The sequence below is a fragment of the Dreissena polymorpha genome, chromosome 2, assembly GCF_020536995.1.
Source record: "Dreissena polymorpha isolate Duluth1 chromosome 2, UMN_Dpol_1.0, whole genome shotgun sequence".
NCBI classification, from domain to species: Eukaryota; Metazoa; Mollusca; class Bivalvia; order Myida; family Dreissenidae; genus Dreissena; species Dreissena polymorpha.
Window position 1 is genome coordinate 129,034,440 of NC_068356.1, and position 15,278 is coordinate 129,049,717.

General features: G+C 30.9%; 1 protein-coding gene across 1 annotated transcript in view; it reads left to right on the forward strand.

Moving 5' to 3' along the window:
* Positions 1-8,104, forward strand: part of LOC127870075 (transient receptor potential cation channel subfamily M member-like 2) — a 44,943-nt gene extending 36,839 nt beyond the window's left edge. Inside the window, exons 21-27 of the mRNA XM_052412734.1 lie at positions 2,295-2,423; positions 5,193-5,356; positions 5,494-5,584; positions 5,846-6,020; positions 6,424-6,583; positions 7,721-7,896; positions 8,082-8,104. Of these exons, the coding sequence (XP_052268694.1) occupies positions 2,295-2,423; positions 5,193-5,356; positions 5,494-5,584; positions 5,846-6,020; positions 6,424-6,583; positions 7,721-7,896; positions 8,082-8,104 (918 nt within the window). The remainder of the gene's footprint in view (positions 1-2,294; positions 2,424-5,192; positions 5,357-5,493; positions 5,585-5,845; positions 6,021-6,423; positions 6,584-7,720; positions 7,897-8,081) is intronic.
* Positions 8,105-15,278: the final 7,174 nt, after the last annotated feature.

Genomic DNA, 15,278 nt, shown 5'->3' on the forward strand with positions numbered 1-15,278 from the left:
ACGGATGAATGACTTTATCGTTTGCTTGCACATACTTTAGTCAAGTGGTCACATGTACAATTTTAAATCAAAATATTTACTCATAACTGAGATATTTCAGCTTTAAAAAATGCTGCGTTCGAAAATTCACCAAGTGTAGTAAAACGCTATATAATTCCAATTGAATTTCAATTAAATCATTCTCTGTGGGTTCTTACACCAGGAAAACATGACACTTATTAGAAAAACAATATGGCTCGTATGAATATTCATGAGCGCAATGTTGCAAGCCGGTCGGTCATTAGGACGTGTAAGCTTATTTGGTTTACTTTTCACATTATTATTTTACGATTTACGATTTTGAGATGTTACTTGTTCAGTGATTTTTATAATTTGTTATGTTTGATAATTTAATGTTGATCTATTTCAATTAAATTTACATGAAGTATTAGATATATGTTGAATTAGTATGAGTTCAAATTTCAACAAAATCCGTTAAAAAATAAAGCAGATATATATATTTTAGTACGTGTTGCGTTAGAAAAGTCTCCAAGTGAAAAGTCTAAAAGTGTATATGATACCTAATTCCGGGACATCCTAGATCCTAGCAATTGTGTTGCTATGGTGATTATTAATTCTTAAGTATTTAAAGTCTATTTAAATGAATTATTAGTACTGTGTAAGGTTTTGTTTAGTTAAAATATTAATGATAATATGTAGTGTACACTTTGAGACTTTTCTAAGATAACAATTGTAAAACTTTAATATCTCTATTATTAGTTAAGATTTTGATTTGACATTTTAAATGTGATCAATTGACTACATTCTGAGCAAGCTTACGATAAAATCATTCATCCGTGACGATGGACGCTTTAACGCTTGGGGTAATCTGCAATTATAATTTGCGGAACAGTAAATTTGGAAAAAGCTCAATAAAGTTCCAGGAAATTGCAAAATGTATACGCATTATCAGACATTTACCGTTAATCTCTCTACATTAGGATGTCATAGTTAAGCTTGGGTGAAGGTACGTCGTTGAAAGATACGCTGAGTAAGATATTTATAAATCTCGTATATTTAATTAAAACTAAGAAACAAGGAGTCGTGTTAGAATCGAAAACGTATATTTTAAGTCGCACTGCTATTGTTTTTACATTAAATTGATGACACCAGTATGCATGGGCTTAATTTCAACAAATACAAGCAACAACTTCCCCTTATCAATTGTGCTGGTTGTGATAATTTAAAATTGGTTTTAATGCATATTTTGTAGTTTTGCATGACTGTTCACAATCTGCAAATTTGAATCCAATCGTATATGGTGACAGCATTTTTCTTTTTGAATGTCATATAAATAAAACGACGTAATTTTTTTTTACTAAACCTATCTCAACAAGTTTTGATTCGACGTTTATTAAAACAACATATGTAATGTTTTATAAATATCGATCCGAGAAAACGTCATTAGGCTGTCTCATAACATACTGTGTAGTAAGCTAATCGCTTACAAGCTTCAATTGCTTATTTTGAAAGCAACATTTTCAATGTGGCATAATCCATAGAATATATATATTCTATATATATTTATCTTAGAATATGGCGTGTGAAAAAGCTGGGCACGCCGCGCTTCGCATTTTCTTATCAGACTCGTTTGATATTGCCTGAACCAATGATATCAAATAATATCGAACGTTTACAACTACATATTATCTATTTATTCTATAGTGCATGTTAAATTCGAAAAAGAATCATGTTATTGACTTATACACTTATAATAGGTAGAAGAAAACTTTAAGACCATTATCGGCATAGAAATAATCGGTAACCATCGCTAGAATTTTTTTAAGTTAAGTGACCTACTGCAAATACAAATAAGGTTATTTCTAACAACACAGCATAAAGAAAAATCACATGATGTATGCCGAACCTCACACTTAGTTCATAATAAATCCAGTCCATAAATAGTGATACATCTTTATGTGTACCAGCACAAAAGTTGGGACAATTTTGTATTATCTGCCTTTATATTTATTTCTTAAATTATTGAACGGCATTTCGATTTGATGTGGTCTTATGCTGTGGCGGGAATGCGGCGTTCCAAAAAGCAAACACACCTGTCAGGCATGTGCAACACACTAAATGCAAGTACGCCGGTATTCGAACCCAGTTTAAAAAGCGCGTGTACCAACCAATGCGCAAACCGGATAGACCTTATTGTAGCACACTATTGGATAATGCATGTATCTCATCACCTTATCCGCCATGTATTTATGCTTTAATAACATGCCTACGTGTTTATCCTTTTAATTTGATAGATATCGTACATTATGTTGCTGCTGGTGTTTTCCTACTTTGTTGTCGTGGAACTGCAAGAGAATATCACAGCGGTCGAAATTTTTGTTTGGCTCTGGATGACGACACTTCTAGCTGACGAAATGCGACAGGTGAATATTATAATTTTATTAATGATGTCAATACAAGATTATAGCGTTAAGAATGTTGTTGCATTTATGCTACATCGCAAGTACATCTGCTTCTCAAAATTTGATGTTTCTTAATTGCTCACAATAATATATATATATATATATATATATATTCACACATATGGCCAGTTACGGGGTCTCTGATTTAGAAATAGGTTATGGGGTTCCCACTTTAAATACATGTATCTCCATACCCTTTTTTATCCGATATAAACACGAATTAAGGTATATAGGGGTACCTACTATTATTATTGTATATAAATACGTCATTTATTTAACGTCTTATACAAGGAAATATATAGCGAACTTATTTGCGAGGTATATACAATTTCAATTTCAGACCTGATTGTGGTTTTCGATTTAAGACCTTATTGTGAGATTTGATTGCATTACCTCCCCTACACCCCCCTCATAGTAATTAAAGGAGCCTAGATTGCGGGGTTGTATATAGACCCCGTTTTTTATATTGACCTCGTAAGTACAGTCTGAAAACTACAGAGACCGCGTAACTGGCACTATGTATTGGTATATATATATATATATATATATATATATATATATATATATATATATATATATATATATATATATATATATATATATATATATGGAACATCTTTTCGAATAAACTCAAATGCATTTGTAACCGTAATATAACATAATATGCAAAAAGGTTGATCCAATTACACGAAACATTAAGCATTCGTTACAACTCTTTAAACATAAAGGTTAGCTTGCTCTTCATGATACGCTATAAATCGCGATGTCCGACATCCATTATCTTCCTGCACACTTTCGTCAGTCAACGCTTTGTTCGAAAGAAATCTTCTTAAAAGCTTGGTAGAAGTTGCCGATTTCTATTAAAATTGTTTAAATCGTTTCTTAATTAGGTCAAATGACGCAATCATGCTTTCTAAATGAAAAGTTATAAAAAGTGTTACTTTGATCAAGAAACTTAACAATGTTGAATGTAACATCGTGTTGTGACCCTATATTAATGTGTGCAAATAATTTCACTGGGGTCAAAAGTGGTCTTGTACTGTAGTCGCAAGTTTTGCAAAGACTTGTAGAGAGAAGACCTTTATAAATCTTAAAGAATGAAACTACGAAACCCAAGTATTTGGTATCATCTTGATATCAACTTCAATGTAGTTTCTGATTTAGTTCAAGTTATCGCCATAGCATAAAAAATAACCTATGGGGTCGCCTTATTAACAAAAACGTGTGCAAGGAAATTCAATAAAAACATTTAAAAACCGTAAAACCTAATGAATTCACGATTGGTTGTTGCAATTTCCCGTGGTCCTTTTTAAAGTTGATTTATATCATGCCCTTGCTTAGGTCAAAACGATCCCCAACAAAACGTCACATTTTCAATACGTCCTTTATTGCTAATTAACTTGTTTTAATATTCCATCAAACCATTTATATTTGTATGAAACATATGATGGTTATCCTTGTAAAGTTTATTGAAGTCACGCATTTGTCTCGAAACAGGCTCTGCCTCGGTAATCACATTTTTAATTGTGACTTTATTAGCGAAATGAAAAAAGACACGTTTAACTCTGAAACAAGACGAAATAGAGGCGAAACAATTGATATCGTATAGTGGTCTTCTATTAAGTAGGTGTTTCGTTTTTTAAATATACCCATTGGACTAAAATTAACCCAGTCCATGTTTAAGTGTGAACTGTTTTATATAGATTAATATCAAATATGTATTCATAAATCTCTGAAACTACACACCCTTTTTTATTTTTGCGTTTGTTCGTCAATGTTGTATTCGAAATTCATAACAGCTGGAAACTTTTTTTACTGATCTTCAAATAAATTATCCTTGGGTGAAACTCTCACAACGTTGTTAAAATCGTTCAAGTACGCTGCGTATGGAGTTCAACAAACCTTAAATATTTTTTTAATGAAAACACAAATTAATTGCCTTCTTTTAATATGTGGGCTCAACCGTTTAAATTATGGTATTTACCATATCGTGTTCGACTGCAAAATTTGTGAAAATCATTGTTCTGGGATAAACCTGGCTGAGCATCATGTGTAACAAAATGTGTTACTATTTATATAGCAAAATATAAAAAAAAATCTCCTCAAAAACGGAAAAAACAAGACTTGTGATTTGAGTTCTGTTACATCGATTCGTCTTCCTCTTCAAAATATAGTCAAATCGTACCCCCATATTACAGATCGCCCTAAAGTAAGGTTTCTCAGGTATTATACATCTTAGCTTAAGGTTCTCAAGTATTCCTTCGAAAACGCCCCTTGATAAATACTATGTTTTTGCTTAAAGATATATTAACTCACAACATAAACACATAAAGTGCTAGATTACTATACTATTCTCTAAAAATATTAATGACCTGAAACCACTAGGCCAAAAGTTTCTGAAATATATGAAAACGATCAGCGGACACGTGTAAAGTTTATACTATATTGCAACAAATGAAACTGTAGAAATGCTATCCGCAGAACACTATTTGTTCTTATCATAACTGGGATCACCGCCTTGGAATGAGAACAATTGGGGTTTATGCAGGCTTGAGGTCATGTCGAACCGAATCATCTATGAAGAATTATATATAACATATGGAAGTACAGAATAATAAATGATTGATATATTGTTTTTGTTGTAATATTTATAGCTTCACATAATAGAAAGACAGTATGATTATAAATATGTCTTTGTTCCATTAACAATCTGCTATACCTATTAAACAGTTGCTATCAGAAAAAAAGCCGGGTATTTGGAAAAAGGCTGTTCAATGGTTCAAGACGAAATGGAACAGCGTGGACCTATTGATGTATATCCTGTTCATCCTTTCTATAATTCTGAGAACTACACTAACCGGAGCTTCATTTCGATCAGCTCGGGATTTATACAGGTAAGGTCTATTTATCAGTTATCAAATGGAGTAAGCGTTATGTCGATTCATTTAATAAAGAAACTTTTTTTTCAATCTTTCTTGAATATATACAAACTTTACTCTATGCCCTAATGCAAAATTCATTTTCATTGCAGTGTGACACTCGCAGTCTTTTACTTACGACTTCTGCAGTATTTCTATGTATCAAGGGGAATAGGTCCGAAAATAATAATGATCAAAAAGATGGTATGAATACAAGTATGCTAGTATTGGATTTACTAAAATAAATGTAGGAACCCTTATATAACACAAACATATAATAAGAGGATATTGTTAATATTTACTGCGTTTCTATGTGTGGCAAAGCGCTTGCGGTAAGGAATATGTTCATCATTTTATAATAAGTAACGTTTGGGATTTGCAATCAACAAAGCCATAACACATGTTTACATTTCAAACAAATATGTATAGTGATTGTCAACTAATATGGCCATGTTATATTTTAAGCTGCTTGACTTACTCGACTTTCTGCCAATACTCCTGGTTTTCATGGTAAGCGTCGGAATAATGTACCAGGCCAATTTGTTTCCGAATACACAATTATCATGGAAACTACTGCAGAGTGTATTACTAATACCATATAGACAGATATTTGGAGATATTGCCTCTGATTATCTTGAAGGTATGTTTGTTTACTTATATTTTATACCTGAAATTAGCTGGTACCGTTAAATGCTTTTTGCATATCAATGTAATTTATTTTGAATGAATAATTCAACCGAATGGTCGCTTGTTTGGTTGTGATGGTTATTTTAACGTGTTTTTAAGATCTTGCTTTTGAATGTTGAATTGTGTATTTTAACATAAATCGTTTTTCGTATATTACATAATAAATCATACACCTTCTTCTTGTTATTATTGATCATTCTGTATTCGTGTGACAGCGTGTTTTAAACATTCGGACTCGTGGCGTACTACATCACACAATTAACTAAATCGAAACTATCTGCCGAAATACCCCTAATATATTTCACACGTTCATTCATAAAAAAGGTGCATATTCCTTACATCAATCTTCCTCACAGGCGATGCGTCTTCATCCTGTGTCAACAATGACAGCAGTTTGTCTCCAAACGATACGAGTGAAAAATGCCCGCAACAAAACTGGATTATTCCCCTCTTTGGTGCAGCTTACCTGTTGCTGACAAATATCCTGCTAGTGAATCTTTTGATAGCCAAGTTCAGGTACAATTTTGTGCATAATAGATTCAACGTCAATATTAATTCTGGTTTATAATTATTTATGTAAATTATTTTACCATAGTCTTATCTTTGAAAATGATTGTTCTGTAAGATTTCAGTCCATATTTTGTAATGTTACTAGTATTTTTATTTTAGTATTATACTTGAATTTAATAGTTAAAACCCGTTTTATTGTTTTGGTACTTTTAAAGGGCATTTTATTAAAATACTGGTGTATCACGATAACGACGGATATTGACAGGTTCTTCCAAATATTGACACATATATACATAATGTGACAATAATGTGTCTGTTTGTTTTTATTATTGACCTAAATAATCGATGTACTTGTTTTAATTTGCCAATAACGATAACCGGATAACTGAATATGTCCTGAGCTGAATAAATATAATAATATTTTGCCATTGTTTTCAGGTATATTCTAGAAATCTATATGCATTAAGAATTATTTTGAAAAAAAGGGAATTTATATCAGAAGATGTTGTATAATGTACTTTATAATAATATGTATTGATGAATAAATGACTAAATGTGAATATGGATAACAAAAACACACATGGATGTCTTACATTACCACGAACACATTACTTGGAGCAAATATTTGTAGTATCGTTGATTGTTAATGTTGACTAAGTTTTTTTTTATAAATGGCCATTTTCTACTTGTGGTTCTTTTCTTCTATAGTGAGCTGCTAAGACGACTTAAACAATACATTTATCAAAACTTAATCAATTATCCGAATTTTGCTGATTTTTTTTGGAATATTTTATATAACTTGTAGTGCTGTTTTTTTGGTTTTATTCCAAAATAGTGCGATAAAAATTAAAAAATTGTTTTATGATGAGAATTTATGGAGAAATACATTTCAGACGATTGGCAATATTCTATTATTTAGAGCCTTATACAGTTCAACAATATGACTGGAGCAACATGGTTTCAATCGGTGTATCGGAAGTATTCAATTTGTAAAAACTCGATTTCTTAAAATAAATATAATGCCAATTATATTTATGGCGATGCTTCTTATCATTCAAAGTAATATACAAACTATCGTAACGTTTCAGTTTTAAATTTTACCAAGACTATTGTTAGTTATATATTTGTATTTTGTTTTTGCAGCTACACATTTCAGTCGGTTCAAAATAATGCCAATGAAGTCTGGCAGTTCTATCGGTACAGTATCGTAACCGAATATTCCAGAAGACCAATTCTCCCTCCGCCATTCAATGTCATTGCCCTTGCTTACAGGACCACGCACTTTGTGTGTAATCGAATGAAAGAAGGACATAATTCTGGTAAGTTTACTTCTGTATGAAAAAAAAAACCATGACATTTTGTCGTTAGCAAGAAAATGATTATAACTATAAAACATCTTCTCTCCAGATTGTTAGGGTTTTTGTCGTTTCTTGTTTGTGTATCATTTTGAATACAGATTTAAAGTGCTGTATTTTTCATAAATGACGTTTAAATTTTTTTGCAGAATGTGAGTTAATAACTAGTTGAAAATGATTGTCATTATATTGAGATATTGTAAACCTTGCCCAAAACAGGTATTCACTCGACGTATTTAGTTAACATTGACAGATGTTCTCCATGCTTTGGATGTGGTAGGCTTACACGAAGACCTAGCCTTAAATTGTATTTATAGTATTTGGTTACCAAGCTCGGGATTGCATTCGGGTCGAGTTGGGACGAATGTGAAAATAATTGTTAATCTAACAGAAAACACGGTCTATGTTCAATGTATTTTAATAGGACGGATACAAGTATATGTATTTATGACGGTAGTCTATATGTATACTAAGCATAGAATCGCATGTTGGTCAAATCGCATCAAGGGCATTATTACTGTTAACAACAATGAAGTCGCCGCCATCAAATAATTGGTTTCCGGTCAAAAACATTTAGTTAACATGGACAAATTTTGTTTATATATATATATATATATATATATATATATATATATATATATATATATATAATTCACAACATATTAATAAACAATAACATTTTTATGAAAATGTCCAGTTTCAGTCATGGTTAGTACAATGATGTAAAATTAACGACGTTCCTTTGATAGCGATCAAAGTTTTTAATTTATATGAAAAACTTACGATGTACGTAGTTAAAAACTTGAACAAAGATTTGACCGCCTATAAAAAAATATATAGAAAATAGAAAAGACTACTTAACTTCACTAATGTTCATAACTATTACACTATTTAATCAAATAATATAACTTGTTTGTGGTGTACACTAAACAAAATATATTATTAATGATGACATTATTTAACCGAACGTAAAGTACGGCCAGGTTTCTCCCATTTACAGATTATGCTAACCATATGGTAACAGTGTCATAATACATTTTTTAACGGTATTCAAATCAAAACATCAGGTTATTAAACCGGTTTATACGGGATTAACTTTTGTCAGTAGCTCAAAATTATTAACCACAAATACATTTGCCCTAGTTACAAGACTGTTATAACAGAAACGTTGGTTCGCAGTCTTTAATTACATTCGTAAAGATTGGCTGAATAATAGTGAAGCTTTGTTAAAACGATATAGTGCAATCATTCAAAATACTTTGACGATTTCCAACATAATCATTTATCATTGTAAGTTAATGTTTCATGTACAGAAAAAAAGTATAAGAACAAATACAAGAACGTATAATTACACAGATTTAAATCTAATAAAATAAATCTCTACTTGTACAGCCTTTTCGTACCGAAATCTGACAATATTTAAGAAACTTAAAGGGATGCGTTCTACTTCATCCACACAACACAACGCAAACTGTTTTGGCAGCAACTAATACACATACATTTAAACACATACACATGTCATATACACGCGTGCAACATGAACTAGACTAGTTTTTTTCTGATAAACGAACAACATAATGTTTTCTATAATTAATGCATGTGTAGACATTTCCAACATAATGCACTGATCACCAATTCGACTGTTTCGAGGCGTTGATACGTCTTCAAAAATGTAGGACTTAAAAAAATGATGGCATGAATCATAAAAATAGATATTCGTTTTGAGTAACTTACACGTTTCAAAAAAGTGCATAAATATATACCAAAATAAAATGTACATACGTTTTTGGTTTATACTATTCGCATTTCTTTTTCTCACGGTAGGCATTCATGGCTGATTTCAATAACATTGTCAATCGCTTGCTTTTGTTTCCAATGGGTCCATCTAACATGTAAAAAGCACCAAAACGGTCATATTACAATTGATAAATAGACAATATATGTAACGACTATTTCATTCCACATGTGGTTAGCGTGTGGCTACGATTATAATTAAAAAAAAAAGCCATTTTTGAATGACAAACAATCAAACGATAACGAAAAATCAACTTTTCTGAAAACAATTCACTATCAATTATATATATAACAAGGTATTCAACTCAAAATGAACCGAAATATGGTGCATAGCTTTGAACAGCCAATACTTCAATAATTGTGCAGAGATTTCCATGAACTCGGTCTTATTAAACGCAGAAATGAATTTCTTGTTTGGAAATGTACATTCATATAACTTGCAATATTTCTACAATTTCTGGGTCACATTTTAAGAAATAACACGATACACAACTCGTGTGACCTACTCGTAAATCCATATATTCATATAACCAAACTGGCCATAAATATAATTTCAGGCTAGGTCTTGAGCAAGCGTGATGTATTCAACATATATATATATATATATATATATTAAGTCAATTTAGTCCTGCTTATAACTCTATGCATTTGTACATTTGCGTATGAAACGATACTTTCATTATTTATGAAACACATTTATTCACAAACTAATAATATTATTTATTAAATAGTAAAGTGTTTTTGTCAAGACATTTTGGTATTTAATGGTTTAATCTCCTAACTGCAAGTAAAGTAAAACAATACGTATGATGCACTTAACCCACTTACCTATCACATTTATAAATTAATAAACATAACCTCAGTTGAGTTGCAGATATGTCCTAAAACAATTGCTATTTTTCTCAATTTGCATGTATACATCGATTTATTCATATAATATAGATATTGCATTTAAACATACATAAATTTACTAAGGCCCTCGAATTCATAACCATGTCGTTAAAATTTGATGAATGTTAAATTTGCTTTTTTATTTAGATAATTATGTATGCTTTAGGAATATGAGCGAATACATATTCAATTGACTTGAATTTGCATATATCTTCCAAAATCTGTGTCACGCTCTTTTCATTTTGAAATTTTATAATGGACTTTAAAAATAAATGGTGCCACTTTTCATTGGAATCAGATACGGCTAATGCTTATTGGCTATTTCAACGACAACAATATTTTTTTAGGTTAATATAAAACAAAATTCAGTTAATTTAACATGAACATTTTTATTTTATTTTCACAACCGTACATATCCTTGTGAATAAGATTGCATCGTATTGGCTAAGTATCACTTTATAAGGAATTGTTTGTTTTGTTATTTATCAAATGCATAAATTGTGTTTTTTTCTTCTGTTGTAAGTATGTTTAGCTCGCCTGTGTATTACACATGGTGAATATTTGAGACTACATGTTATTCTTTATTTCTCCTTCGTCGTTAGTATATTTTTACTTAAAACAACATTTTCTCCTAAACCGTTGGAAAAAGGTTAAACCGCAACTGCCATAGCTCTAATTATTGGTACTTTATAGAAAATCACATTACGGTAATTCGACCGATATTGAAGATGAATTTCATTTTGTTTACATTTTCCCGGCGTTTAGAAACATAAGAAAAAAAATACATAAAACTATGTTATTACAAAAGGCCATCTATGTATAAATATTTTAGTTTACTGCAATCGAATAATAAAATGGAACTTATAAAAGTATGTCTTTTTGTAATACAATCACTTAAAATTCGAACATCTATTATTAATGCAACACTGCTTTAAATGTTCATCCTCTTTTTCATTTTCTTTTTTTCTGTTTTTGTTGTTTTTATATTTAATTTGTACTCACGACACTTTGTTAGCTAAGTAAATGATTTGTAAATATGTTTAAAACTTTGTTCCTATCAACATTGACATTGTACTGTTTTCATTATGTGTTGTGGACGATGTGCATTGTTCAAGTCAAAATAAACTGTCTGTCTGTCTGTCAAAATATACAGTTTGTTTACAACATGCCCCTATGGTAAAAACTGGCCCCGCCTTAAAGTTGATATGATTTATATAAACTTACTTTTTATGATAACTAAAAATAATCTTCTTCGTGAAAACAACTACAACAAATAATGTATTAATTCAATATACAATATGTAATTGTTAAGCAACAAAGTTATCAACGGATGTGAATTATAAATATAAATATAGGCTTATGCAGTATATAAACGTCATGCTTCGTGAAAACAATGTAAAAGAATCACGCCTATATTATTTATCTTACAGTTACATATTCGACAATTAACTATATAATAGTGTCTCCAAAGCTTTAACAATGTGCATATGACATCACGTAATGGAACTCTACTGTAACAAAGCTTGTCCAAACACCTTGCCGAAAGGGATCTTTCTTTATAAAAACATACATTAAACAACAACAAGGCACAGAGATGGATTATTTGGAAATGCATCATCATAGAGTGACCATCTACTACATATGTTCAACGTATTCTCAAGGGGGTCACAATTGGTTTTACTGGGGAAGGGGGTGAGGAACCAAAAAAAACTCGACTTCGATATTTGCTATATGAGATCAGAGTGTCGCCCTCTACAACGATTTTTCAAATCATTCCCCAATTTTCTAAACTGACCACGCCCATATACACATGTGAGCGATCTAGCCATCTTGGTCCCTTCAGTTCAGTTGTTATGTTTTGTGTATGAATTACTTACATAAAGTGTAAAAATATTTATGTCATAGTTTGTTGAAAATCTTACTATAAGATAACACATATAGGAATGTTGATATAACATATTAAGTACGAAGTATGCACTCTTGATTGCTGATAATTATTTACTTTGATGGAAATTCTAGTGCTTTATTGCATATTTAATACATAAGTTATTTTTAAATTGATCTTTCTTCAAAATGATGTATGTTTTGTATTTGATTCAAACGCATGCTGTTATTTCATATGTATGTTTATGCCGATAAACTGTATAAATGCTTAAGTCCAAATAAACTATTATTTTCTGTTCTGTTATACCTATATAGTATTTATTAATAACAATGTTTTTCAATAATTGCATTCGTTGTAAAAAATTGTCGAGTTCACGTCGTATTTGTTTTATGAAAAATTAATATTATTAATGGTAATTTACGTCACCAAAGATGCCACCACCACCGACGGAGGCAATTATTTATTTAAGAAAGCAATTTATTAAACTCATTTAATTAATAAACATCAATTAAAAATTATTTAAAACATAAAAAATCATTTAATTAAGTATTTTTGCAATGCTTAAAAGTTGCGCGGTACGGTACGTTAACAAACATGCGCGGTAATTGTCAACCAGATGGCGACCTGTTGACATGGTGGTTTGAAAATAATCAACGTTTCCCATCAATTGCGCCTGTGGCCCGGAATCTTTTGTCCGTGCCATTGACATCCGTGCCATCGGAGCGAATGTTATCGAAAATAGGTCGTCTTGTAATGAAAGCTCGCAACCGCATCAGCCACGAGCTTGTTGACAAAGTCATTTTCTTGACCAAATAACCACTTTTGTGCAGATGTTTTGCATATACATAATGTATATACATGTATGCTTGCTGATTTTTTTTAACTGTGTTCAACAATTATTTAAAAACATTTTAATATAAAGTAAATTTAAGTTTACACAATTAGAACAGAATGAACAAAGAAACATTATTGTGACCAATACGACTCGAACGTAATATAAGCGGCCAAGCCAAAAAAATAATGACGCTTCAAAATGAACAGTGTGTATTTCTTATAATTTTTAACTTATATGCTTGTACGCAGAGAAAAACAACAAAATAAAGCATTCATTAACAAAATTATTCAAATACGTAATATAAAATATTGTTATTTAAAAAAACTGATATGTTATCAACGCAAGCGATCTCAAGCGTTTTGACATGTTTGACGTATACATAAACATTTTTTCTACAGTATTAAAGGTTTTTCATTTAACAGGTTAATTACCTGGTTACGGCAAATTTTCGATGTTTTTTGTAACCTCTTGCATCCCTAATTTTTAGCTCGGCTGTTTTCGGAGAAACCGAGGTATTGTCATAGCCAGCTCGTCGTGTCGTGTCGTCCGCCGTCGCGTCGTGCTAAAACCTTAACATTTTGTTAATCTTTTGAACATTGGTTCTAAAATGAAAGTGCTTCCACATACAACATTATAACTTCATATGTAGCTGCACCTTCATGAGTTCTACACGCCACCCCCTTTAAAAAAACATTATGACAAGATTTTATTTATTCAAAACCGAGCGTTTGCATCCGTTATGCGGTGCTATTGTTTGTATTTGCTTTAAACGCATGTTGTCATTGTATATGTATGTCGATGACGATGAGCATTTTATGCTTAAATCAAATTAAACTATTATGTTCTGTTCTGTTCTTTTATTTGTTTCACTGAGGGCTTGTGGCGACTTTTTGTTCCAATATTCGGCCTATGAACGCTTTGTTATAAATAATAAAAAAAGTTTTAAACAGGTAAATACTACTTGGAGGCACAGGTTTCACATTCAAAATGTCCTCTTAATGGACATTGTAACAGATTTTGCCATGTATTGAAGTTTATCATTAAATGCTTTATTTTGATAAATTTAAAACATTGATAAAAAAAGCTCCAGTAAAAAATAAGAATCAAATTAAAGAAAGAAAAAAAAGTATCCCTCAACTGGGCTTGAACCACTGACCCCTAAAGTAAAAGTCTAACGCTTAGACCACTCGGCCATTCGTGCTCATAAGTGATGTATATTATACTTTATATAAGCAATTCTCGTAGTGTCAGAAACTATAACGACAACAACAGAACTCTCCAACTTACTCAATCGTTTCGCGTTGCAACGTGTTATAAATTGAGGGTGTTTAAATCGTCAAAAGATGCATATAACGGATATTTTAGCTCATGATAAATGTTCAGTATTACTGTTTTCTCAAAATTATCATAACTACAACGAATATGTGCAAATCTGAAACTGTTTTTTCAATTTTGTCAATTTGCCAATACGTGAAAAGGTCCCTTTAATACATTGATGCACGTTATTTAATATTGCATTATTGCATGGCGAACTCTTGAGACACATTTTTGACGTTTTTATGGAGTTTTAAAAGTAACAAAATAATCAAGCTATATGATGCTCATATTTATAGCACATGCATTATATTTCCTTGTTTAATTATAGAAACTTGCTAGAAACTTAAAACTTGCTAAATTTGATGAAACGCCTATTTATATAATTATATTCAATGGCGTTGTACAAAACATATAAATATACATACAATTTAAAAAAAATAAGAGTGATTGATACTTTTATGCAGCATTTATTAAAGGTATACTTATCTAAAAATGTGTGATATAAATAAAAAAATTGTAAGAAACTTAAGCAATAAAACAATACAGGCTACGATATTAAAACACAAGAAAAATAAAATATTATGTAATCAATTGATATAACTAGGGTTAAGACAGTAATTAAAT